This window comes from Sordaria macrospora, chromosome 4, assembly GCF_033870435.1.
Source record: "Sordaria macrospora chromosome 4, complete sequence".
NCBI classification, from domain to species: domain Eukaryota; kingdom Fungi; phylum Ascomycota; class Sordariomycetes; order Sordariales; family Sordariaceae; genus Sordaria; species Sordaria macrospora.
In genome coordinates, this window is record NC_089374.1 from 548,394 (window position 1) to 574,124 (window position 25,731).

Genomic DNA, 25,731 nt, shown 5'->3' on the forward strand with positions numbered 1-25,731 from the left:
TACCCAGATAATGTACTGATAGATGATGTGGTTGGCAGTGCGCCTCGCAACGTGCCTTCCAGTTCCATCAACATGTGACAAGTTTTGCCTTACTGAAAGATTTTCGGCTCCGAGCTCGGAAGCCCGATGACGCCCCTCATCTCTGTTGCGATCACCTCTTTCTTCACTTGTGAACATGCCACCGTTCCATTCGTCTTTGTCTCTACGTCATCCATTCTCGGTAGTATGAAGTTCCGGCCTGCCAGCGACTGCTCTCTTAGCTAGGGCGCTGTGTCAAGGTAATAGCAACAAGGCTCCAGGCCAGTCAACCAACGCCTTCCAGTACTTTCTTCCCTTTCCCATCCAGCTTCATGTCTTCGAATGATGACCATCCACTGATATTCGATACTCGTCAGCGCTTGTTGTTTGACCGAGCTTGAGAACCGCGCGAAGCCAAGGAATGACCCCGTGGATGGTCCTAAGGATATCAGGTCCAGTCGTCTCCGACCAACGACTGTGGCAAGATCTCATACAGCCATCCGAGAGTCTCCTGATTTGGTATTCCTGGTTCTTCCGCTCTGGTTTCCAGTCCGGTCTCCGGAGTCGTATCTCATATGTCGTTCCATCTCTGTGGGTATCTTTCACCCATCTTTTCTCATAAACCCGTGCTGGAATAGGATCAGCTTACGTCCCTCGTGGCCAAACAGATGGTAGAGCTTTGGGATTCAAGTCATGACATGAAGCCATGACATGCTCATAAGATCCTCTCAAATCCGAGTATACTCGTACACTATTCTCCAAAACCATCCTACAACCTCCCTCCTTCCAAGTTACGACGATGCTCTGCAGGTTTCGCATATCCCTCAGGCTCTTCTACGTTATCAGACCGTGAGTTTCCCTGCTCGCAGTATCGATTCATGAGCCTGAGCTCTGGTTTTTCTCGAAGGTCCTCTCAGAGCCCTCTTTCGTGGTTGGCAGATCTCATCTTCCACGTCACTTCCAATGGATTCCCGCGCTCGATAGCCCAACATACCACTTCTTGGGTCCATTCTTAGCTTTTCTCACTCTACCGTCCACAACCTTGTGACTGTCATCAAGGATATCACACTGTAACGTCGTCAATTTAGTAGTCAACGTTGAGGACTTCGAGTCCTTGGTGGACGTCTGGGTCTTTGTGGAGCTTGACGGCGGCAAGGATCCGCCATCTCCAACCTTTTTTCTACCACCACCCTTCGCCGCGCGATCCTTGCGATTCTGGCGCTTGTCATCGCACTTCTGGCACAGAGGGTTCTGGCGGGGTGCGCGTTGCCAAATACAACCGCTACAGCACCAAATTCCTCTGGCGTGAGGCCAGGTAATGCCTCATGACGGCGAAGTGTATTCCTTGGGTAAGCATTCAAGGGGCTCATACACTTGCAGGCACCGGGCTTCTCTACGAGAGGCTTCAGATTGTAAACGGCAATCTTCTTCGTCGTTTTATCCTCATTACCCTTGCAGGCATCAGTCAGAAGAGCGACAATCGGCTCAGGCTGAGAGGGACGTTTACGCTCGATTTCGGCGTAACTGTCGTGGAAACTGATTTTGTTTGCCTTCGAGACTTGGGATGTGTTCATGAAAGCTTGCACCAGGCATTGCAACGTGATGTAGGTTCGCACGGGAGACGTGGTGATGTTTATATACAACGATTCCGCTACCCTAGATGGGCACTATGTCATTCTCAGAAGTTGCCTGAGCTCTAATTTGTCAACGTCGCCTTATTTTTATCCTTTTTTTGTTCTTTCCTCTCTATGTTATCTACCTAGTCCATTTTTTTCCCATGAGCCGGTACCAAAAGTTGGTCTACCTTTGTAAGTCCTTGACTCGAGGCTAATCTGCTCGTTGAAGGAACGGACTGTTAAACCCTCCCCCACAATATTCATACACTATTCTTCAATGCTAACGTGCAACTCTCCAGTAGTTGCCGAGTCCCGACGAGGCCTTCATTGGGTTTTGTTGCTTTTGTCGGGTTCGCTTACTCCCGTTCGATTACTCCCGTTCGATTACTCCCGTCGGGCGGTCCAGGCACCCCTCCTGCCCCTCCATCAAACCAGACCATATGGTCCCGGCCATGCTGTCTTGGTTCCGAAAGCTATATGCATGCTTTGGTTGTCTTCGATGGATTCTGTTGGGGCGCTCCTCCGTAAGGGGTGATCTCAAAAACTCATCGTTTTTGTGGCCGGCTTGCAGAAATCCTCAACCTTGATGCCAGCGTCGACGCCCTACTTCTTTGACTTCCAGTAGATTGGGCCGCCGGCAATGAATACGATATGCCCGCCAGTGCTGTGACGAGTCATGGGGTCATCAGCATGGGAAGCATCCCCGAATGCGTTCATGTCCATGTTTGATGGTGACAGCTTTCCTCTCAGTACGATTCCCACATCGGTATTTTTGATCAAGTACCGAAACAGGTGCTTCATCACTGTCAGCGAACCCGCTGTCGGCTTCGCATTGGCCTCGCATAACTTGTTGACGGTAAACGTAATATCGGGACGGGTACCCATCGAAAGATAGTTCAAGCTGCCCGTCTTCTTGATGTGAGACTTCTGTTGGTCTGGCAGCTCATCACCCGTCTTGTGGTCGCCAACCTTGACATCTTGAGGCCATGGGGTGTTGACTCCATACAAATCGTCGTATTCGACCTTCGTAATCAACGCTCTGGTGTATCTGGCTTGAGAGACAAAGACAGTTCGTTCTGGCCGATTTCTAACAACATCGAATCCCAGGAAGGTCTTCACTTCGCCCATATGCTTGAGTTTAAATTGTTGAAGGAGCTGGTCCCTGATCTCGAAGATTGCCGTTATTGATGGTGCCGCAATCAGAAAGTCGTCCACATATAATACCAGAAGTGCTCCCTTTTCCCTATTGCTGAACAGGCAAGTATCCGAGCTCACTGGTTCAAAGCCCAATCCTCTCAAGATGGGCAATAAGGTATTAAACCAGTAAAGAGGACTGGCTTTCAATCCATACAGAGCTCTTCTCAGTAGGCAAACCAAGCGATTTACACCCCTTGGTCCTTTTTCCAAGCCAGTCGGTTGCTCCACGTAATACCGCTTTTCTGCAGGTATGGGGGCGTTTAAAAACGCCGTATTGAAGTCAAACTGATGGCACTCGAGTTCCAGGACTGCCATGAGTGCAAGGAAGATCTTTACGCTCGCTGCGTTTGCCACAGCCGCGTAGACATCTTCAATATCCCATGAGCCTTGCTCAAAGTTGCCACAAGCCATCCATCGTGCGCTTGGGTCCACTGTCTTCAAGTCCAGATTTTCTTTCTCATCATAAACCCATTTCCCAGGGAGGACTTCCATGCCTGGTTCAAAAGGAACCAGATCATAAACACCCCTCTCCTCCAATGCTGTCAACTGCTTCTCCATAGCCGGCTTCCAGTATATCTCGAAGTTTTCGCGTTTCTTCGCTTGGCGGTAGTTCTTTGGAATGGAGGATAAATGAGTCTTAAGATCATGCTTCACCTTACCCGCCGTCAAACACAGGGTCTCCACTTTGTCAAGAATCAATCCTCTCTCTGGAAGAACATGGTAAAAGATAGGGAGTTCACTAGTGGGTTTGTTGTTGCTGTCGACGACGATTTGCTTTCCGGTTAGCGTACCCGGTTGCGGTGCCGCCTGGCGTCTCGGTCTCCTCGTTCTTGTCACCTCCGCCCCCGCGGATGCGGTAGATTGGTCCGTTGTCGGTTCTTTCTCTGCTGACAGCGCCCCCTCTGACTCCGGCAACGCCTTCTCCGACTCCGTTGTCGCCTGTTCCAGCTCCGTGGTTGCTGATTCTCGGTCCGTTGTTACTTTCGGGTTTTCCGTGATTTTTGGTGGTTTCGAAGGAGTATCCTGGAGTGGATCTGGGGATGAGGATGCTGATCTGATCTGGTTTCGCCTCGGTGGGATAGGGTCTTCTTCGTCAGGATCATGAGGGTTAATATAGGGTAAGTTATCGAATGGCTCAAACTCGTCATCGTCATCGAAAGACTGGAAGTCATCCTCTTGGTCTTGCTCAATTGAGGTCATCACATCTTGGTTCGCATACTGCGGGGTTGCTTTCCAGGACACTCGGGGTTGTGTTCCGGGTTCTTGTAGTTCCAACCTCGGAACGCTCTGTTGTTCCCTCGGACCCTGGATTTGTCTCGACGATCCCAGAGGAATTGATGTCGGGCCTAGAGTTGAAGCCCGCGAACCTAGAGGGGTTCGGTCTGGACCTAGAGGTTGTTTAGTTGGGCCTGGTGACGGGGTTGACTCCTCGGAGGAAGTTGTTTCTGTTGATGTTTTTGATGGGGCCGAGGATGGTGATTTGGGTTTTTCTTGTATCGTAGGTAGTGTTGTTATTGTTGGAGGTGGTTGTTGAGCTAATTCTGGCGCTGGCGTTACACTTGGTGATGGTGTTGGAAGTGTTGAGATATCTTTTGTCGGGTTAAGGCCTAAGATTGAATCAATCGTGGGTTCCTCCTGTTGTTGATCCGTCATGGTAACCTTTTTCTCTTTTCCCTGACTCCTCTGTGTCACCCCCCCCATGTCGCTCAGATGTAACACTTGGTCCATTTATCAGCTCCTCGGGTTTGGGACGTTTTGCTGTAATCCAGACTTCCTTTTTGCTCTGCAGAACCTTATCCACCTCCTCCATCGACTGGTCTGAGAAGAATACACTATGCTTGACGGCCCTCTCCTCTTCTGACTGACTAGATGAATCTTGAAGGAACCTTACGGCACTCGCTTTGACCAGCTGTTGATATTCTGGGTCCCAGATGTAGAAGATCCTCCCATTCAAGTCTGCATAACCAACGAAGTGGCCTCGTCTCGAATGCTCCGCCTATTTGTCGCCTTGTATCCTTCTTTCTTTCTTGATATGGTAATATGCCGTGCAATAATACGTTCGGAAATGATGGATATTGGGCTTCGGATTCGGGATGCCTGCTGCTCTGCTGAGAACTTCATGAGGACTGATGTACTCTTTGTTGGATTTTGTTGGAAGTATGTTCATGACCCTGACTACCGCATCGACGACCAAAGGCCATAGTACGATAGGGATGTCGTGCTCGATTATTGTCGCTCTTGATTTTTCCATCATCGCTCTTCCTGCTCTTTCTGGTGCGCCGTTCATCCACGGGGTGTGTGCTGGTGTCTTCATGACTTCAAGCCCTTCTTGTCGTCCCCAAGCCATGATTTCACTGTTCTGGAACTCCTTCGTACCAAAGCCAAACTCTGTGCCTCCATCCATCCCCAGAACCTTTACCTTTAGGCCGGTCTGGAGTTCAACCCATCTCTTCCATTCCTTAATGGCTATCAACCCCTCGCTCTTCTGTCTTATCATCTTTACCCAGTGAAAACCGGATACCATGCAGACAAAGTGCACAACGTGCCTAATCCCCATGTGACCTGCAACGTTGTGGCTCCACGTATCGATCCTTACGAACTCAAGTGGTCTCGTCGCAACTGGATTTGACACCTTGTAGACAATGTCGGTTCCCTTACTTCGAAGGCACGCATCACAATTCGTTTTTCCGATATTTGACAGGGTAATATCCGTGTCACGGCAAGCCTTTATGACTTGTTCTTTTCCTGCATGCATTAGTCGTTTATGCATTGTATCGTAGTTGATAGACGCTAATAAGGCAAGCCTTGGTGCTTGGGCCTGATATCTCTCGTCGATATCTCTCGGTGCCATTGTCGGTAAGATTGGAAGGTTGGCTATCCAGTTGCATTGTATCTCTTCTCCCATGTATTTTCCCTTACTAAATTTGATCTTGTTCGTCTCCATAGACCAAAACATTCCACCATCCAGTGACCCGGTTGTCGTGAGAAGGTTGACTGGTGTTGATGGGGATAAAATCGCATCTCTGATCTCGACCGTAATCTGTTTGCCTGATATAGTGGGAAGACTCAGTTCCACGACACCCATATGATATGATTTAGTTATCTGGCCGTTACCGACTTGGTGACTGATTGGTCTTGGGAGTGGCTGTAACTCTGTAAACCATTTCACATCGTTGAAGATATTGGATCCACATCCGCTATCGAATAGCACGGTATCTCTATTCACATTTGTTGCCTCGGGAGCTTGTTGGACTTTGACGAAGTTACATTGAACGCTATCTGTCTGAATAGGTTCTACACCTGTCAGGAGCTCTAGTGAAAATCCTCCTCAAGATCGTCGTCAAACGACAGTCCTCCCAGGCCAAAGATCAGGTTGGAGTTGACGCCAGCGATCGTAGGGGGGTTGTTGATGTTGCTGTTGTTGCCCGCGATGGCGGCCGTGGTTCCGGTGTTCTTGAGCCAACCGATCGCCTTCTTCTTGTTGATCCAGGTATCAGGAGCCTTGTAGGGATCGCACCACCAGCAGTCGGGAGTGCCGGGAACGCGATGATGGCCACATGGAAAATGTTTCAAATTCTTGTAGATCTTCTTGCCGCAGATGTCACAGGCGACACGCTCATCTCCGTTGGTCTCAGTCTTAACCTCCTTCGTGGTATCCTTCGTCTTAACCTCGACCTTCGCGGCAACCATATTGGTATAGTTTTTCTGAGTGTTGGCCAGAGTAGAGAGCCTCGCCAGGAAGGTTATGGTAGTCAATTCGTTCTTGTTCATGTCGGCGGCCCACAATAAAGCCTCGTTGGGAAAGGAGTGTTTCATCGCATTGAAAAGGTTGGTAAGCTCGACAGTGTCGTCGATCTTGTAGGCGATGTCCTTGACACGCTTGCGAAGAGACTGCCAGCGCATGAGAAAGGCCTCCAAGGTAGCGAAGGAGGCACACTTGATGATCTGGTACTCGTCGAGAACATCGCTCTTGGCCTCATTGGTGACACTGGAAATGCTGTTCTTGATGAAATCGAATAGATACTTTGGATCGTCATTATCCTCGTCCCAGCCGTTGATAGACAGAACGTTCTGGACCTTCTCGTCGCGAATGGTAGAGTGAATAACAGACATCGCCTTAGCGCGATCCATCATCCACTAGTGAAGGCGCTTCTTGTCTTTATCCTTGATTTTGTCGTTAACTTTGGGCTCCGGAATACTCTTGGTGACGTAAGGTTTCAGGCCTTGGGAGGCAAGCTCAACCTTCAGTGCGCGCGCCCAGGCGTCAAGGTTGGATTCGCCCTTCAAGGGAATCAAAGTGGCGGCGTTGAAAGACATGGCGCCGGAATTCTCGTTGTTTTGAATAAAGAGGTAGTTGTTTGTAGTTGTGTAGGTTGTTTTCTCTGTTTCTGATTCGATAGGAATCTCAGGGACTGTGGTGTGCAAGTAGACGTGTCTCGAATTACCGACAATCTTCATTGAAGTCGTATAACGGTTTCTGTTCTCTAGATCTCGTTGTCGCTTGACAATCTCTGGTCTTGAATGAAATCTCTGGTCTCTGGTCGCTGAAGCAATGCGCACTCGGTGTTGCGACAACGCGGGGTTCTCTGGGGTTCTCTGGGGTTCTCTGGGGGACTCGCGCTCGGTGTCGCTCGTTGTTTATCTCTTCTCTGGGTTCTCAATACTAGCGATAGCTGCGCGCAGCGATGCGATACGATTCGATCGCATGCAGAGGGCTCATAACCTCTTGGGTTCGTGGGCACAAGAAGTGTGTTGACTCTGCTAAGCACAGGAGACAAGAAAGGAAAAGAAATGTGGAGGGCTAAATACAATGGTGGTGTGAGCTCATGGACCCACATAACAAAGGCCAGTGAATGTGTTGGAGGCACGTGCACGGGTGCCATTCACGCACACCACGCCACGCACGGCCTCTCTTCCTGGCATTTTAGCCCTCCAGACCTCTCCACAGATTCTTTCTCCTTCTAGCAACAAAAATACAACCATCAACTGCTTCATTTTCGTTGCCTTGTGCGTCGCACAGAATGGCAGAGGTGGGACAGGCCCCACCACAACAACATGCGTGCACCCGGTTGCTAGACGGGGGCATCGTGCGGCATTCGGACACCTGTATCTTTGTCCTTCGCGCCCTGGCAGGTTGTTGTCGGACGAGGGATGGGCGTGGATTGAGACAGGTCCTCGCCTGCGGACTCGGACGCTAGCACAAGCTCATCGTCGGGATGAGGGACTGCGCTGTTGGTGCTTTGCGTACTGATGGTGCTGGTATGGCCATGCGAGGAGGGTGTGGGGAATGAAATGGGTTCAATGACATCCTCAGTGCCGACGGTGATATCCTCGCTGGGGGGCATGGGCTTGGCGGACTGCCTGCCGGTTGGGCTGAGAACTGGGTTTAATCCCAAGGAGCTGATATTAGGCGCGCTGTCCAGGACACCAGTGCCATTGTCGGCAGTGACTTCGTGGTGGGGTTGATAGAGACGGTTCGAAGTTGCGATGACGTCGGTCGGGTTCAAGCTTCCGCTAGGCTGTTGGCCATGGACGGTTGAGTGTCTTCCAGCTGCCGTCGGAATCACACGTCGGGCGGGCAAAGTGTTTCCAATGGCTTCCTTTGTGTGGCATCCCGTGCGGCTTGTTCTCGTAGAATGGTGAGTTTGGTGATGGCTCTGGGATCTTACGGCGGGGGAATTGTTGATGTAGGGAGTGGAGGTGACACCTTTGTCAGGAACCCATTTTTCGATCAGGGGCCGAAGAGGGTAGTCGGAATTGTCGGTAGCGGGCTGGAAAGCTTCGTCGTCGGAATGAAAAGATGTTCCGGCGAGGGACGGGGGAAGGTCGACGTATGAGTGGGATAAAGTATCCTCGGGCGAGCTAGTGCTGCTGCGTGTCTTTTGGGAAGGTATAGAAGGGGCGTGGTCGTCGCATGCACAGATTGAAGTATCCTTGATGCAGCCCTGGCTGTTGGGGACCTCTTGAGTAAGAGGCGCAGGAGAGGCATCACTCAAATTGGGCTTGTGTTGAGACTGGGCGTGGCGCTCCAGCTCAGTCACCATCTGGAGAAAACAAGGGTGTCAGCGAGCGCCACAAGTGGGCGTTATTAGGCGAACAAAGCGTTTCCTACCTTGACTGGGATGGGGTCAACCCCGTCATTGAGTTCAAAGAGTCGCGGATAGCTGTGACAAACCGTTACAAGCACAGGAGTATTCTCGCTGGGATAGAACAATAGAGTAACGGAGTAGTAGCTAAAAGGTACTGGTAGATTGTGATAGCTATTGCTTGCTGAAGAGCCTTATAAACGAAGGCCGGGAGGCCTTCTTTTATACTGCTCTTCCCTGGACCCGGTGTACTGGACCCGGGGACCCGAAGGCCCAAAGACTTCGGGTCCAACCTGATTGGTCTATTTATCTAGCTAGCTTACAAAACTTTGGTTGGATCGTAACAGGTTACTGTGTAGAAGAAGGTATCGTACGTCTGGACTTTGCGCTGATGAGCGGCTATGAGACTGATTCATGATGGATCTGGATTGAATAGACTGGAGGACAAGTGAGGAGAGCAGACAAGGCAAACAAGCGCGCTCGGCGTCGAAGAGAACAAGAAATCCAGGCGATATATGTCACACGGACATTCGACTACATCACTAATCTCCCCAAGAGCCGCACGGCTGAACCCCAAGCCTTGCCACACCGTTGGATGCCTCAGGCAACCACGCCACACTCACGTTCGGGAAGTCTATTCCCCCAACGGCACGACTTACCCGGAATCCCCTCAGCACCCTCAGCGCCTTCGGCGTATTCCAGCCAACAACACAACTGCCGCCTGCACTGCCTCCACGCTAAGCCGCGCTAGCAAGACTAGGAAGGAAGAACACTGAAGGAAACTATTTAGGAAGATCCACATGTGAGCAAAATAGTGTACACTAGATAGATGCCTTGTGGCCCTGCGGCCAGATTAGGCCGATAGGAAAATGTACGTACCTATCAAAAGGAAGAAGGCTTAGGCATAAGAAGGCCAGGAAGCCCAGCCTGGATGAAAGGCTTGAAAGGATTGAATAAGGCCTTCGAGACCAAAGTAGTTTAATAGTTGAATTGAACTACTGTTCCAAGCCCAGAAAATTGCTCTTGTCACAATATATGATACCCAAAGGGAATCTACCGGATCCTCGTATCAGTTCCTGGCTAGGCCTATGCGTATTGATTCAAATCTTCAACGCTACCTCGTCGTATTCTATGTGTCTTTCTCTTATGCATAAAGCAGTGATGGAGGATGAAGAGCACACGCTACTCAATTCACTCTATGCCTTATTATACCGGTCTACATTGCCTTCTTCGAGTCTTCACCGCCAGCACGGCTGGCGGGCTTGCCGTCTTCTTTGCACCGCTTCTGCTGGTCATCGCCTTTGTCCCTGCATTCGTCACATCGTCCTCCCTTAACGTCCATCTCTGTCCGAACACAGCCAGTGGTAGTGTATGGCCTCTGGCATATCTCTCCTCTACCATAGCCCAAATCAAGTCATTTGGCGAGACCTCCCAATGCTCCTAACACCAGTGGCACGTGAACCAGGCGCCCACATCCCTGCAGAAGTTGCAAGTAGCTGTAATAATGACTCGAGGACGGGCTGGCTTAGCCTAGGTAGACGACGTGGCCGGCGCAGACTAAGTAGAAATGATATGGGTGGGCTTAGCCGCCTTGCACGCAGCAGGCTTGACTGAAGCAGGCTAGACTTGAGCTGGCCTGACCGGAACTGGAACAGTAGAAGCGGCCTCCTGGGAAAGTGTGATATTTTGTGAAACTTGAGAAGGCTCTGAGGGATTGAGCGGACCGGGCTGAGGGTTAAGAGGACCTTGATCTTGGAGCTGGATGTCCTCATCCTCCTCAGCATCCGAAAAAGCAGGTTCCAGATTGAAGTGATGAATGCGGTCCTGTTCCATGAAAATGGGGTTGGGAAGATATTTTTGAGGAACGGGAAGTGATGGGTTGTCTGGAGACTCAGACATTGACGGGGCATGTTGTTGAAGGACCGGTAGTACGCCAAATACTTCCATTTGGGTTGACTCGCGTCCGTCACTTGTGCATCGATATATCCAACCAACGGAAACAAGGCCGGGGGGCGCGACGCAACCATCGAGCGAACGGTGCGAGAAGTGAGGACGGGGAGGGTAGTTTTTGTCCGTGATGGCCGTGGAATAGTCAGTTTGGGTTATGCCATACGAATCAGGGGACTGAGGCTGGTCGGTGGCTGAAGATATGGTCGGGCCGCAAGTGTAGGATGTGTATGTCTTGTTACTGTTACTTGAGCTTGCAATTCTTTCTTGCGCCAACTGTTGTCACGCCATGTCAGCTGTCTTCGTCTGTGTGTTGAGCATTCAACTGGAGAAGGTCATACCCGAAGCTGATGCGACGCCAGGAACGCCATCTTTTCGGATCTCCTGTACCGGCCAGAGAAGGTAACAAGATGGGCAGTTGACTTTTGGATGCGTATTTGTACTCTAATATTATGAGGCCCATATGAGAAGAGAGGTTGATTGAGACAAAAGCCGGGCGTCGTTACGTGCTCGTTTGCGGATCGAGTAGTTTGTTGTGACAATTGGTGGGCGCCGTGGAGGTATGTTGATCCGGCTGGCCACTGCACCGTCGCGGAAATGGCTCTTAAGGCTTCTGTTCCTCCAACCGTGTTGACGAAGTACCGAGGCACGGGTAGGGAGCTAGGCGGTACCGATTAGGGGCAGGAATGTGCTGTTAAGGGAACCCTGGGGCTCTTTGTTCACGAAGTCTTGGTAGCTGCGTTCGAGGCTTGAGGATGGTCGGATGCGCAGCTGCGTGCTTTGTTCGACAAACGAAATGCTCAGGATGTCTCGGGGAAATGACCGGCGGATGGCCCAGGTACCAGATGAGTGGCTTCGGGTAAGCAGCTTTTTGTTGTTGTTGTTGTTGTTATTTTTAACGTCTACTTCCGCCTCCCGTAGGGCATGAGACGTGCCGCACCGGTGAGTCTAGCATACAAAATTAAGAGCAATGCCCTAACTGTCCACCAAAACCATTGATCCGAGGGCAAACCGAGGCCTATTGCCAGTGTAAATCATGTGTTGCCCATAGCGTAAACGCGGCCCAACACTTGTAATCGAATCGCCCAGTGGGCGAGCCGCCAGTATATGACGGAACCTGTAGCAATTTTTCGGGTAAGCAGCGACAGAGCGGGAAACAAGTTGCAAGGCGAAAAGGGCAGGCAGGGACGGGGACGTGTGTACTTTCAACAGTTCACAGCGCCAAGCATGTGAAACCGAGGGGGGAAACTGCAGCCGAACCACCGAACACTCGGGTACGATACCCCGATATCCCCGAGCCGCTTACGTCACTCGCACTTTCCCATTCCAGCTGCTGCGCTTACCGCGCTTACAGGGGGCCTGCCACTGTCGGGTCACATAGGTCCTCCGTGAAACACAGGCGGCAGAATCCGGTACCGCTTTTGACCCCCAGAAGCTCCCTTCTTCCGATCCTGTACCCCGCCCTCGCTTGCTTTGCAGCGTTGCCTGCGCCATACCGGTCCCACACTCATGGCGACAGCAGGCAAAAAAGAACTACAGCGCGCTCCACGCAGCCTGTGTTCCCAAGCAACGTAACGGAGATACTTGACGTCCACAACACCCGAAAGCTTAGCTCCCATGGAACACCGCACGTGCTCTAGCGAAGATATCAAGAGCAGCCGATCCAAGGATGCCTCGATCGCGCACTGAAAGAGTCATGCAGCACACTGGGGACGTGACTTCCTGAGCTTGAGCGCAGCAAGTATATACGGAACAACGCTAGTATCCATGTTGGCCAGACTGCGGCGGTAATGTATATATCTGATTGACTGGAATCCTCTGTGATGTCTCTTTCACACCTAGGCCCGGATGTGTTTTCGTATCTTTCGGATTTGAGTGCTAACCACTCTCTCTACAGCCAAGAATGCCAAACCGCCACACGATTAAACTATCCCCCAATCACGAAACGAGAGACCACAAACACCTTCCTCCTCTACTAGCTCTACCCTTCCATCCACGCTTACCGTTATAACCTAGCGATTCGCCGAACGGGCCTACACAAAGCCCTATACCCCCCATCGCCGACCGCCGTTATCCCTCTCGACGAGGATGTTCGAATACGTATCCATCTCGACAATGGAGCAGTGGGTGCAACGCTGTTGCGAAGAATTGCCCGTTGCCTCAACGGCCAGCAAGGATGGACTGACAATCACGAAGGAGGGGGACGGCCGACTGCCAATCGATCCAAAACAGTCGCCCTCGTCAGGGCCTCTCCTGGCCACAGTTGCTTCGAAGCTTTCGATGTCAACTCGTGCACCGCCGTGAAGAAGGGACCAACAAACTGAGGGAAGGGCCCTTGAAGCCATGAAGAGTACAAGTCCGTGTACGATCAAGTGAACGTTAGCGAGTGGTGGTGTTGGGAAGGCGGCCTAGTCAGGCTGAAAGACGGCCTCTCAGCTGGGAACAAGACTAACAAAGCAGAAGGGAGCTGCTGGCGCCTGGACAGGAACTGCCGGTTTATACAATGGGGATGAGGGCGGCAGGGTACAAAGGGCAGGAGTTGGCATCTGGATTGGGGAGGAATCAGGCTGTCTACGGCTACTGCATCTGGCGCGGTTAACAACGTGAACAAAAAAGCGTGGAAATACCACAAAGAGACTTGCAACGACGGAAGACCGCAGCGGGGAGCTGCTCCTAACGTAATATAATGGCTTCGCAAAGGTGTTCATCCATGTCGACGGCATTGAAGGAGTCACCAATCTACACGATGAAACGAGTCACAGGAAGGAAAGGCTTGGAGGAGTCAAGGAGGAGGATGTTCAGAGGCGAGTAATGCAATGACTAGAATAGAGAAACAACCACGATCAAGGCGACACAGTTATGAGTCCACCAGGCAAACCCCCGTTTGGTGATTGTTTGCGTGTTAAGTCTGTCAACCGGATTTCGCAGTTTGCCAGAATGGTCGGCCGCCAAAAAACGTAGGACAGTCAAGGGGTCTTGGTCAAATATTTTGGCCGGAATCAACCGAGTTGTAGGCCAGGAAAGGACGATGAATGATGATGCGCTTGCTTTCCAATGGGGAGGAGATTGGGGGTGGGGGAAGAACAAAACATACAGGTCTTCTGGCGTGCCTGCTCTGTGCCCGCCTCTGCATGTGTCCTGGATACCTGCAGCGATGGCTGTGGGAAGCAATTGCAGTTGCACCGGCAAGAATCAAAGAAGAAACGAGTCATGGACCACTATGACTGAAACTGAAGGGATTACACGAAAGGAGGGCGGCGGGCAATTGAACCAAAGAGCCAATGACTTCCAGCCTCATAGGGTTTTTAGATGTTGTCTGCTGGTCTCGAGTGACGTTTGGTGGAAGACGACGGCCCAATGTTTGCATGCAAATGACTTCTTAACGTCCTTGGACCCATTATGACGCGGAAAACGCCCTAAAAGGTTGTTATGCTCTTAGACCTCCAAAACTGACGTGAATCCTCAATTTCTTCTATCCCCCTTTTTCACCCTGACCAGCTCTACATACAACACATTTCTGCCGCATATCCCTGTTGAACGAGATGGTTATCTCTCTTCTTATCGATCCTCACATGTATTTATATCGAAGGTCTCCTCCCCTCTCTCGTCCTCCTTCTCTCCTCCTTCAATCAACAAGTTCACCACCACTCCTGACTGTTACAATCCAATCAGCGGACTTAGATAGATTGACCAATTAGATAGGACCCGGTCTCGGTGTCCCGAGTTTACGGGACCACGGGACAAGGCTGAAGACCAGTATACAAGAAGGCCTCCCGGCCTTCTATATTAGGGTTCTTCAGCAAGCAATAGCTATCACAATCTACCAGTACCTTTTAGCTACTACTCCGTCACTCTATTGTTCTATCCCAGCGATAATACTCCTGTGCTTTTACGGTTCGTCACACTGACCTCGTGATGCCTTCGTCTTCGTTCACTCCGTTCACTTCGACAATTCGACCCTCACCCAGTCAATGCAGTGGCTGCAGGACGCCTGGATCGAGCGAACGTGCTCGCTGAGGTCACCAGCTGTTGTGCTGACGCAGGACGGCGTATCGTCACAATATTCCAGGGGCGGTCTCCCCATAATTTTATTGAGTTAACGGCCCCTTTCGTAACGTTCACAAATCGGCCGCTCAACCCCTGAATCCCCAAAGGACCCATTTTAGCCCTTTATCCTGGCACCGGTGATCTCAGCCGTACCTCCCTCTTCCTTCCCATTACTATTGTCAGTGAGAACTGCATTTAGCAGCCTTGTATCCAGGCAGTTGAGCCCAGGGGCTCAAAAATAACCGTAGACTTCCTGGTTCCTGCTCTCCGAACCTACCATTGTGTATCTGCCCTTGGTCTGTCCTGTAGGTGATGACGCCCTCCGCCTTCGTCGTTAAAACCAGCCACCACATGACGCTGAGGGACACAGGATCGACCACGCGATTACCGTGAAAGGCGGGTCGGGCTTTCTCGGTGCTGGATGCGACGGCTTGTGCTGGACGTCAGTCATCATCGCAGCCACCGCTTCGCGTTGAAAGTACCACCCTTGGAGGTCGATACAACCTTCTTCAATGTACCAGCAAGAGTTTCCGAACCTAGCATCGTCTGTCTGGCCTTCTTGTAGCTGTTTCAACCGTGAGGTATCGTTTAGACGTTGCGGCAGTTACGACCCACAGCGGGTATTATTTTGCCACCCGTACCCTTCTCTCGGGCTCGGACAGCTTGGCCACCGCTTGACCAAGTCGTCAACGGAACCACGGCTCCTGACTGGGAACACTACCGATTGGGTCCATATAACCATTGATTCAGGTTCAAGCAAGCCTTTCCAAGCCTGGTGTCGTTTCCCCGGCCTTCCTGCAGCTTTTGCAACCATGATCTATTGTCTTGGCGGAGGGAGTTACGATCCATAGCGGGAACTATGTGGAAGGTCGTACGCATTCTCTCGGGGTAGGATCGGACGCCAGTGCTGGACCTCAGTCCTCCACGAAATCACCGCTTCCTGGCCCAATCACCATCCCTTGAGGGCAATAGAACCATCTCTTCAGGTTCAAGCAGTGTTTTCCAACCTTCGCATGGTCATTCTAGCTCTGATGGAGGCTATTCGACAATGAGACGTTGTTGCTCCAAGAGCGAGGCGCAGTTGGAATAGATAGGCAACGCGGCAGCAGCCGCGAAGTGATGCCGATCCCCCGGGTTTACCCGATAGCTGCAAGGCCGGTCTCCCTGGCCAGTACTCCAAGCTCAAGTACCTCTTCCCTCCGACATGTTCCGAACTCACCAGGGAGTCTCCCGCTGTCCCCAGACATCGAAGGCCGAGGGCTCAGCGGGGTGCAACAGTTCGCGCATGGGTTGGTGTGCGGCGCGCGCAGCGGCAGGCGGCAGAAGGAAACAAGCAACGGTCAACGATACTCATCAGTCAACACGGAAGGAGCAGATACTTGGGCTGCCAGGAGACGGTCTCCAGTCTCAGCTGAGATGAGGCGCCCAGAATTACAAAGTCATTCTTCAATGACAGCGGTGAGGGAGGCAACAAGGCGACGAAGCAGACAGGAGAAACAAAGGAAGAATAAGGAAGAGCCGGTGTCATTCACTGTCACACGGACATTGCCCACAGTCCAAGGGTTAGGGTTGCAAGGCTCAGCAGAACCTCAATGAGCCTCGAGATGCCCGGTGACCCCAGGGCTACGATCCTCACCCCGGCCGGACTCTCGGCCACGGGTACTACTTACCCGAGCCCCTTCCGACACTACCGGGCTAGCGAGCCAACTAGGGAAGTGCTGAAACACTGTTGAAACATCATGAGACAATCCCCAGAAGTAACACAGCCAAACCAAGCAAGAAGCACGGCGCCCAGACGAATGACAGCGCCAGAAGGAAGATGGAGAATAGATGAAGGCATAAAGATCCACATGTATGCAGACTGCTAGATAGAGGCTTTGAAGCCTCAGGCAACAAGGCTTGATACGTACCTCAAGTACGTACCGATTCCCTTTGGCATAAGAAGGCCTGGAAGCCCAACCTTCTCCTGGAGGTTGAGAAGATCAACAAGGCCTTCGAGACCAAAGTAGTTTATCAGCGGAATTGAACTACTGTTCCAAGCCCAGAACACTGCCCTTGTCACATTCACCGCCCAAGACAAGGAAAGTAGCAGTGGTAGCACAAGAAAAATCAGGTTAAGTCCCAAAAGGGGATAGTGCCTTCCCCCATTGTTTGTCAACAAACATCTGGGAAGGTGCAATGCACAGGCTCCTTCCTATTCAACATCGCTCGTTGCTATTGTGCAATTTTGGACGTTGAGCAAAGACCCACTTAGCGTAGCCTTAACCCTTGCTAGTGGATCTTAGGATCCCTGATACCTTCCCGATTGAGATCCTGTGGCGACCATGATTGGCTACCGCAAGTATATCTCCATTGCGGCTCCTTCGTCGCAACTTAAACCCAACGTCGGTCATCCGATGTGTCTCTGGCGGTGCGTGGTATGCGAAAATTGCCGACAAATTTTTTTTTTTTTTTCAGACTAACCGTACAAGATAGTGTGTAATTGCTAGAATCTCCTTTTTATATTACTTAGCTGTTCGTCTTCAGGTCCTTTGTCATATCTCGGCCAGGCATTTAAGTCCTTCTCTTTAGGTGGGCCATGCGATCGAACATCTTGGTTTCAAGTTGCGATGCCATCACGACATCAGACGAAAGAATGAAAAAGAAGTGGTTGGGACGGATTTGCTGTTCAAGGTCTTTATGTTTCGGTGGATTGACTGTTTTATGAACAGCCCCTCTGAACTGGCACTTTGGCTGATTCGGAAAGCGGCTGTCGAATAGCTTGGTGCTGTTAAGAGCCATTCTAATGCCTTTGATGCTGCTTCATTGTTTTCCTTTCACCAAACCCGAAATTTGCATCGAGCATTGAACGTGAACAGCTTTTGAGAAGTCCATGGAAAACCTGGCCCAGTACTACGATGCCGGACATCTGTTATCCGCAAGCCTTCCGAAGCAAGGGCGGTCAACCCGGCAAAGGTACGTCATACATTAACATGCATGTACGCAAAAGAGGAGATTGGTTTGACATCATGCAAAGGCTGACCTTTTGCATGTTTGAATCCAGACCATATGCCTTGTGAGACGTGCATTGGCGGCTACCATGAGCAGTACCCGATCGAGTTACTCAAGAACAACACTACTCCATCTCCCTCTGTTGGACAAACCCACGACACCATACTTCTGAGCGCCGACATCGTCTACGACAAGGACAACAGCACCTTTGATGATATCATCCACAAATCCCACGGTCATGGCTTCTACAATAAGGAAATCGGTCATTATCACATCGTGCCTGATGAACTTATCGATCCCGTTCTCCTCCACTGGGAGGTTGATCACAAGACGTCGACCAATGGCCCTTCTATCCCGAAGTTTGATCCCATTTTTCCCCAGGGCAACACCAAAACCGCTATTGGCTTTGTCCTGAATGACGCCACGATCAACAACGCTCATCCCTTATTCGGTTCTCCCAATTTTTTCAATGCTGGTAACATCAACAACACAACTCTCACCACGGTGACTTTTGCCGCCTGTGAGAATCCCGCTTTCACAGCTTCAGTCGCTACTTCTGGCCATCATCCCGTCACTAAACCGGGCAGTGCTCACTGCAGCAACGCAAAGACTTCGAAAAAGACTATCTCCAAGAGTAACAAAAAGCGTAAGACTGGCGCCAAGCAAGCGGGCTTCCCGAGGGTCCCCGGCATGTGCTACGACTGCAGCGTTCGTCCATTCTAGCAGAACGGCACGAGGAAGTGTTTCAAGTGCGTTGCCAACAGACTAACTGAGCAGATGATGATCAAGATCAAGGCCTGGGCTGCTGTGGGCATCTTGACTTGCACGGATTGCATAAAGCGGCCACAGCGCGCCCCCGGAAAACTTTGTACTCATTGTTATAATGGGGATGATCAGTAGTCCAGGACAGCTTTAGTGTTATCGGTATTTGGAGGAGTGTAATTCGAGGTGCAATGAAAGGTGAAAATGGGGAATGGAATGGGAGCATGAGATGGAGGAGTGTATGGATACATTATATACATGTATTTCTTTCACCGTCGTACCTTCACTATCACCACGTCGTGCCTTCATTCTACCTTAACGTTGATCCGTCCGTTTTTTTCATTACTGTTGCCGATGCAGTGTGACGAACCGTTACAAGCACAGGAGTATTATCGCTGGGATAGAACAATAGAGTAACGGAGTAGTAGCCGAAAGGTACTGGTAGATTGTGATAGCTATTGCTTGCTGAAGAACCGGTAACAAGAGGCCGGGGAAGGCCTTCTTTTATACCGGTCTTCATGGACCCGATATACTGGACCCGTGGACCCGAACCTTCGTCTCGGGTCCGATCTGATTGGTCGGCTAGTCTAGTCTCCATGATTGGATCGTAACATGCAGATGGCTGCGACCTGTGTTTTGTGGAGCTGCTAATTCATGCCATGTCCCCACCCATGCCAACAGCATCCGTGATAACATCGGACGATCCTCAGATGAGAGTACTCTGAAAATGTTACATCTTAACCTTGATGACACAACCCCAATCTCCACTTATTCTCTTTACCTTTACCCTCTAAAGACATTCCAGCCAAGCTGTGGGTGATTCCCGAAAATTTGACGTATTTGATGCCAATGTAATTCCCGTGCTAGGACACCAGATCGTCCACCAAACATCGAAAGCCACTTCCAATCGCTCTTCTTTCGGATAAAGCGATCAGTTGAAATGGCCGTCGGAATGCACCACAGCTCCGAAGCCGGCACCATGTCGGTTTCCAGCAAGACGCAGGACACAGAGGGTCCCATGGGCCATCGCGACCCGCATGCAATCGGTACGTAACGGCATGCAATGAACCAATATGCACCTTCCCGACGCAAGAAAGTGTGCACCTTCCAGCATGCATGTCCTGACATACTTGTGGCAGGCGACGTCCTCGGCCGTAGCGTTGACGAATTATACCCCATCGGACCTCTTCTCGCCGACGATGGCGACAACAGCCAACCCTATTCTTACTACCGGCTTGTCCACCAGGTAAGACATCTTCGTGAGAACACAGTCTTGGATCCTATCCGACATCGTGTCTGACCATATTCATCATCAGGTTTTCCGTTCTAGTCTGTCACACGGACATTTGCCCATAGTTCTGGGTTAGGGTTGCCGAGGCTTAGCAGAGCCTCAATGCCTGAAATCAGCCTTATAATGCCCAGCGGCCGTAGGTTGCGAGGCTCAACCTTACTTTGACCAGACCCTCAGCCACCGGCATCGTTTACCTAAGCCCCTCTCGACGCCATCAGGCTAGCGAGCCAACGATCAAACTGCCGACGACGCTAGTAAGCGAGATGAGGCAATCCCCAGTCATCACAAAACCGATTACGGCAACCGAGCAGGAAGCAGGGCGACCAAACAAGGACGGGCGCCAGAAGAAGGAAGTAGAATGGTTGAAGGCACTCAGGAAGATCCACATGTATGAAGATCGCTATATAGATACCCTGAGGCCTCAAGCAACAAGTCTTGGGGTTTGTGGGCACAAGAAGTGTGTTGATTGTGTTAAACTAGGAAGACAAGAAAGGAAAAGAAAATGTGGAGGGCTAAATACATGGTGGTGCGGGCTGGTGGGCCAACATGACAATGTCAGTGAATGGAGGTGGGACAGACCCCACCACAACAACAAGGCTTGATACGTACCTTAGTACGCACCAAACCTCTTTGGCATAAGAAGGCCTTGAAGCCCAGCCTGAATGGAAAGGCTTCAAAGGATTCAACAAGGCTTTCGGGACCAAAGTAGTTTATCAGCGGAATTGAACTACTGTTCCAAGCCCAGAACACTGCCCTTGTCACACAGGGATAGTCGTGGTGATGTATGGTTTAAGGCCAAGTGAAGCCAGTTGGACCTTCAAGGCGCGGGCCCAAGCATCAAGATTGGATTCACCCTTGAGGGGAACCAACGTTGCCGTCGTGTTGTACTCCATAGTGGACGTGTCGTAATTGTAGTCAAGGTCAACAGGTAAGGTCACCAGATTAACGGACTGGATCGTTTGTCGGTCGAAGTCGTAGTGTGCAGGTAGGAGGTTGTACAAACGCCGAGAATCTTCATTCCTCGTGGCGAGTTGTGGTTATGTCGTAAGCCAACGTCGATAAGATTTGTCGGCGGGCGGGGTTTGATTCTTAGATGCGCGCGACGGCAGCGATGCGATACGGCGATACGATCGCGAGTAGAGGGCTCATAACCTCTTGGATTTAGAGGGTAAAACGATGTGTAGATGTGTGTTTGCTCTGGAGAGAAGGCTAGAGTAGAAACGGAAAAGAAGTGTGGAGTGCTAAAATACAGGAAGGATGTGAGGGCATGGACCCACACGACAAGACAAGGGAGGGGTGGGGATATGAACCCACCCGACAACATATACTGTGCACTGCCAAGAACCATGCAGCCATAAGAGCAATGCTGACCAGCGGTTGAGCTGCGCCGTCACAATGGTGGGAACTTGGGCTGGCAGGTCTGGGAGGGTAAGGGTTATGTATGAACACATGTGTGTATCTAGAATACCCATGTGTGACGGTAGAAATCCCCCAAAAAAGACCGCGTGCTTGAGTATCTTCTAAAAGACTGGGGTGGTGGAGCCCGGACTTCGGGCTCCCCGATGCCACCGATACTTTGAGCGTCCCCCGCATGTGATACCGATCGTCGACGGCAGGACCTTATCGTAACCTTGATGCTTCATAAGCCTTGTACTTTCGTCTCGAATCGGAGAGTTATGATCTCCCGGTCTAATGTCCTGAAAGTCATATCATACAGACAAGAAGTGTGGGCTGGCCGACAGTCTCCATTCTCCAACGAGTACATCTGGTCCAAATCAAGTATGTCCCAGTGGGATCGAAGGCCCAATGCACTCCAGTCCCTGGTCGAAGAAATAGTTATCACACAGACATATGGCGCACTTCTGGTGTCATACGAGAAAGACCTACATGTATGCAGATCGCTATCTGACACTACACCTAAAAGTACCGGAACTGATTGATATTCGTTGTTGTACCCATTAAGCTGTGAGCTACCTCTAATTTTCGGGTGAATCCCATCGGTCATCGACCTCAAAAGTTACCTGCTGTCCAATTGCCACGAAACTGTTGTCACAATACCCGATCCATTGCGTTTGGGGTGATTTGTTGGGTATGATTCGCTGTAGAGGCCTTGTGGCTCACATCACACTTCCCTTGCTTCACTTCTACTTCTTCAATTCAAAGTTCCCTCCCCTGATATACCCGTCATAACGGCTAGCCATAACCACAGCGCTTCCCGTCATCGTGAAATGCGTCCAAGCGTAGCAGTCCGAGCCAAGTTCAAGTTCCCTCACCACGAGACTTGCGGATCAAATTGCCGACTTGTTTCCACTTTCAAACATGGAGCTTGTTCGCAAGATGGGGAAGGAAAGAGCGCCCGCAAGGCGCCTTCTAGACGCGCGCGCTACTGCGAGCTTGCACGCCACCATCGTACATGAAGACCTTTTGGCATTGAGGGTTGCCCACGTAAAGGACCTTACCCGCGGCCCTGATCATCTCTCTGATTTCTTCCTCATTTATGTCAGGTTCAACGTCATGGAGGGCCAGAACGGCATGTTTGTTGGCATCAGGATGGGGTTTAGGCGGACCATAGTCACCCTCGGGACCCGCTTCGGCGGGAACAACGAGAGGAGGCAGAGGCGTCTGCTGGACTTGATGTTCCTGGATGAGGGTGATGGGTTCCTCCCCTCTAAGAACTTGAAGATAAGCAGGAATATGTGGGTTGTCGAGTTCCTGGGCACCAACAGAATTTTAAGGGTGCTGGTAAAGACTGCCCTGGTCGTTCATCATACCGTAGACGGGAAGTGATGTTGGAGCTTATTGTCACACGGACATTCGACCTCGACCCTAACTCAGCAGCACGAGGCTCGCAGAGCCGCACGGCTGAGCCTCTCGAACCCTTCAAAATGCTTCAGGCAACCAGGCCAACTCGGTCGGAGAGTCTATTCGACCAATAGCACAACCTACCCGAATCCCCTCAATAATCCCTGGCGTATTCCAGCCAACAATACGCACGCCGGCTGCACTGCCCCTCATATTGGGCTGTGCTAGCCAGGCCAAGAAGGGAAACCCTGCTATCACAAGAACGATCCCTAACCAACCAAGGCACTCCGGCGGCGATAGGGCGGTACCCGTGACGACGCCGGCGTCATAGGAAGGAAGGATATTGGAGGAAGATACTCGGGAAGGATCATATGTAAGCACAGCGGTGCACACCGCTAGATAGATGCCTTATGGCCTCATGACCCAGATCAGGCCAGCAGAAGGAAGGAAGGCTTTGGCATAAGAAGGTCGGGAACCCCAGCCTGGATGGAAAGGCTTGAAAGGATTCAACAAGGCCTTCGAGACCAAAGTAGTTTATCAGCTGAATTGAACTACTGTTCCAAGCCCAGAATACTGCCCTTGTCACACTTATTGACAAGAACAAAGGAAAGACGTTCCGGTCCTGGCTATAAGCATAAGTCACCTCACTCCCGTCTGGAGAGCTTCATTTTGTTCGTCATCTTAAGACACCATTATTCCCTTGAGACTGACAACGGCACTGTGCAAAGAAGGCTGGAGTGTAAGGTATCAGACGTGTTGATATAGTTGACTTGAAGCTACCTCTAGGAGGCTGTAAGCTTTCAACTGGGCTATACTACACATCCTTGTCCTCAAGGGCTGTCCCGGCTTTAGAAAGACCGGCATGCTTTCTTTTTGTCGGTTTTCTCTTTTCATTTTTCTTTGTCTTTTAGGTTCCCTTCATTCCTCCCTCTTCCCGTAACTTGATTCCATTCTGATTGTTCCTTCCGGTAACGTGTTCCGTTGAAGAGTCCTGGGCGGTTCTTTGGTTGTGTTCGGATCCCGCCTCACAGTTGTTGGAGGTAACGGAATGATACACCACAAGTGGCATTGAGTGTGGGAGTGAATTTCGTGTATTAATTTTTTGGTTAAAAGAGAGAGAGAGAACAGAACAGGGAGGACGGAGTCCGACGTGGTTTATATACAGGGTAGCTATGTGTGGATCGTATCCACTTAGACAGAAACGCCAAAGAATGTGATGGCTTCAACAACAGTGACATTCCATTTGAAGCCATTGAACCCGTGGTCCACCGAAAAGTCCGGCTACTCCTGTCTTTAGAACGATGGTACTCATTCCGTTATTCCACCATGTTCCCCTGGCTCAACACTCTAATAACACTCGCTTACTGCTGGGCATTGTTGCCCTCAACCCCGCCACCTTGGCCATCCTCACTCCCAGCCGCCGCAGCAGCTGGGGTCTTTCTAGCATCATACCTGGCTTTGCACACCGGGCAAAGCCTTGCCGTCTCGCGTTCCATGATCCGGTAATCACCGGAACAGGTGCCGCGGCCCCGGGCAAGACGCTTTAGAATTTCAATCTTCATGGCCGCGGTCATCTTGTTCTTCACATGATCCAGACAGAATCTAGTACGAAGCCCCGCCTTCTAGGCGTGGGCTGTGCACCGGTACTCAAACTGTCCATCAGACCACGTGTGCTTGCAACGCTGGTGTGAGGCATGAAGGACCCTGGCTGCGCTGGCGATGAAGGCCTCGACTTTGGGGTCATCCGGGCTGATGTGGTTCAGCCCCAGAACGTCGGGGTGGTTGGCCTGTGGATGAGGCACAACGGGTGTGTCAAAATATGGATGGGAAACACCGACGCTGGGATGATGAGCAACCGGATTGGCTTGCACAAACCTGACGGACGGGGGGTGGTCTAGAAAACCGCCCGGCTGAGCTGGGCCGCCCTGGAAGCTATTCATAATTGGGGCCGGGACAACTTGCTGGACCGGAATGGGCTGGGCCAATGGCGCTTGATAGTGTTGCTGACTTTGAAACTGGTTGTACTCCTGAGCATGAACCTGCTGAGCGACTCGGTGGTGTTGATGATCCGAATACTGGTTGTACGGCTTAACTTGAACTTGCTGAGCAATATGGTGGTGTTGCTGAGCAAAATACGGGATGTACTGCTGAGCGTGATATTGCTGTGGGCCTTGGTGGTATTGCTGACCTTGATACTGGTTGTACTGGGGTTGAGCATAAACTTGCTGATGAGCCTGATGGTAATTCTCAGCCGGGACACCTGCAGAATTGTTTTGGACGCCTACGTTCACAGGAACGGAATCAAGAGCCATATGCTGGGTGGGTCTTTGGTCGGCTTGCTGATGGCCAGGCGCTCCCGGGATAGTGGGAACTCCATTCTGGCCATATGAATGGTGGTTCTGATGAGCGGGATGAGGATTGTGCGCAGCGACATTGGCATAGCCTTGCTGAGAAGAATGAGTGGAATTCTACATAGAATGTCAGCGGGTGGTACATCTCCTCTCGTCGTCGCTTTGGGGCTACACACCACTTCGCCGAAGTTCAAAGGGACATAGACCGAGCCGTCACCACCGTGGTTCTGCTCTTTGTTCACAGCCATGGGCTGCGTGGGCTGCTTGCGATTATCCTCAGCCATTTTGTGATATTTGGCTTAGGATGTGGTGCTTGTGCTGGATTCCCCTTGTGGTTCACCCCAGAAGGCTGTTTACCCTCCACGGTAGGAGCTCGAATGACCAAAGTCTGCGAACACCGATGGATTTAACTTTTTCAGTGATGTGTGGAAGGAGGGAGAGCTTTGGCGGGGTGTATGCGAGCGAAAATATAAAAAAAATATAAAAAAAAATATAAAAAATCAGATGAGTTGGGGCGTACACCTGAAATTAACGCAGTCGAAAATCCATCCACAGATGGTGGCAGGAGGAAGGAGTGGCTGCCTGGCGGCCGAGGGAAAATGAAAGTTGGTGCTTTGTGCACG

The 25,731-nt window shown here is 51.1% G+C and overlaps 8 protein-coding genes across 8 annotated transcripts; 3 read left to right on the top strand and 5 right to left on the bottom strand.

The window, feature by feature from the left end:
- Positions 1-2,237: 2,237 nt before the first annotated feature.
- Positions 2,238-3,146, bottom strand: SMAC4_13603 (uncharacterized protein; the record flags this gene model as incomplete). The annotated part of the gene is made up of 2 exons (XM_066091498.1): positions 2,238-2,877; positions 3,067-3,146. The coding sequence occupies 2 exons, from the start codon at positions 3,144-3,146 to the stop codon at positions 2,238-2,240; spliced, it is 720 nt and encodes a 239-aa protein (XP_065946720.1).
- Positions 3,147-6,143: 2,997 nt separating this feature from the next.
- Positions 6,144-6,965, bottom strand: SMAC4_13604 (uncharacterized protein; the record flags this gene model as incomplete). The annotated part of the gene is made up of 1 exon (XM_066091499.1): positions 6,144-6,965. One exon carries the CDS (start codon positions 6,963-6,965, stop codon positions 6,144-6,146), a length of 822 nt encoding a protein of 273 aa, XP_065946721.1.
- A 928-nt stretch (positions 6,966-7,893) lies between these two features.
- Positions 7,894-9,333, bottom strand: SMAC4_09653 (uncharacterized protein). Its single transcript, XM_066090993.1, has one exon. It carries the CDS (start codon positions 8,873-8,875, stop codon positions 7,904-7,906), a length of 972 nt encoding a protein of 323 aa, XP_065946722.1. The 5' UTR covers positions 8,876-9,333; the 3' UTR covers positions 7,894-7,903.
- An 8,475-nt stretch (positions 9,334-17,808) lies between these two features.
- On the top strand, positions 17,809-18,625 carry SMAC4_09458 (uncharacterized protein; the record flags this gene model as incomplete). The annotated part of the gene is made up of 2 exons (XM_003349058.1): positions 17,809-17,866; positions 17,955-18,625. 2 exons carry the CDS (start codon positions 17,809-17,811, stop codon positions 18,623-18,625), a joined length of 729 nt encoding a protein of 242 aa, XP_003349106.1.
- A 979-nt stretch (positions 18,626-19,604) lies between these two features.
- SMAC4_09457 (uncharacterized protein) lies at positions 19,605-20,047 on the top strand (the record flags this gene model as incomplete). The annotated part of the gene is made up of 3 exons (XM_003349057.1): positions 19,605-19,710; positions 19,804-19,910; positions 20,021-20,047. 3 exons carry the CDS (start codon positions 19,605-19,607, stop codon positions 20,045-20,047), a joined length of 240 nt encoding a protein of 79 aa, XP_003349105.1.
- Positions 20,048-22,274: 2,227 nt separating this feature from the next.
- On the top strand, positions 22,275-22,742 carry SMAC4_09456 (uncharacterized protein; the record flags this gene model as incomplete). Its single annotated transcript, XM_003349056.1, has 1 exon — positions 22,275-22,742. One exon carries the CDS (start codon positions 22,275-22,277, stop codon positions 22,740-22,742), a length of 468 nt encoding a protein of 155 aa, XP_003349104.1.
- A 1,376-nt stretch (positions 22,743-24,118) lies between these two features.
- SMAC4_09455 (uncharacterized protein) lies at positions 24,119-24,331 on the bottom strand (the record flags this gene model as incomplete). Its single annotated transcript, XM_003349055.1, has 1 exon — positions 24,119-24,331. One exon carries the CDS (start codon positions 24,329-24,331, stop codon positions 24,119-24,121), a length of 213 nt encoding a protein of 70 aa, XP_003349103.1.
- A 48-nt stretch (positions 24,332-24,379) lies between these two features.
- Positions 24,380-25,392, bottom strand: SMAC4_09454 (uncharacterized protein; the record flags this gene model as incomplete). Its single annotated transcript, XM_003349054.1, has 2 exons — positions 24,380-25,225; positions 25,285-25,392. 2 exons carry the CDS (start codon positions 25,390-25,392, stop codon positions 24,380-24,382), a joined length of 954 nt encoding a protein of 317 aa, XP_003349102.1.
- Positions 25,393-25,731: the final 339 nt, after the last annotated feature.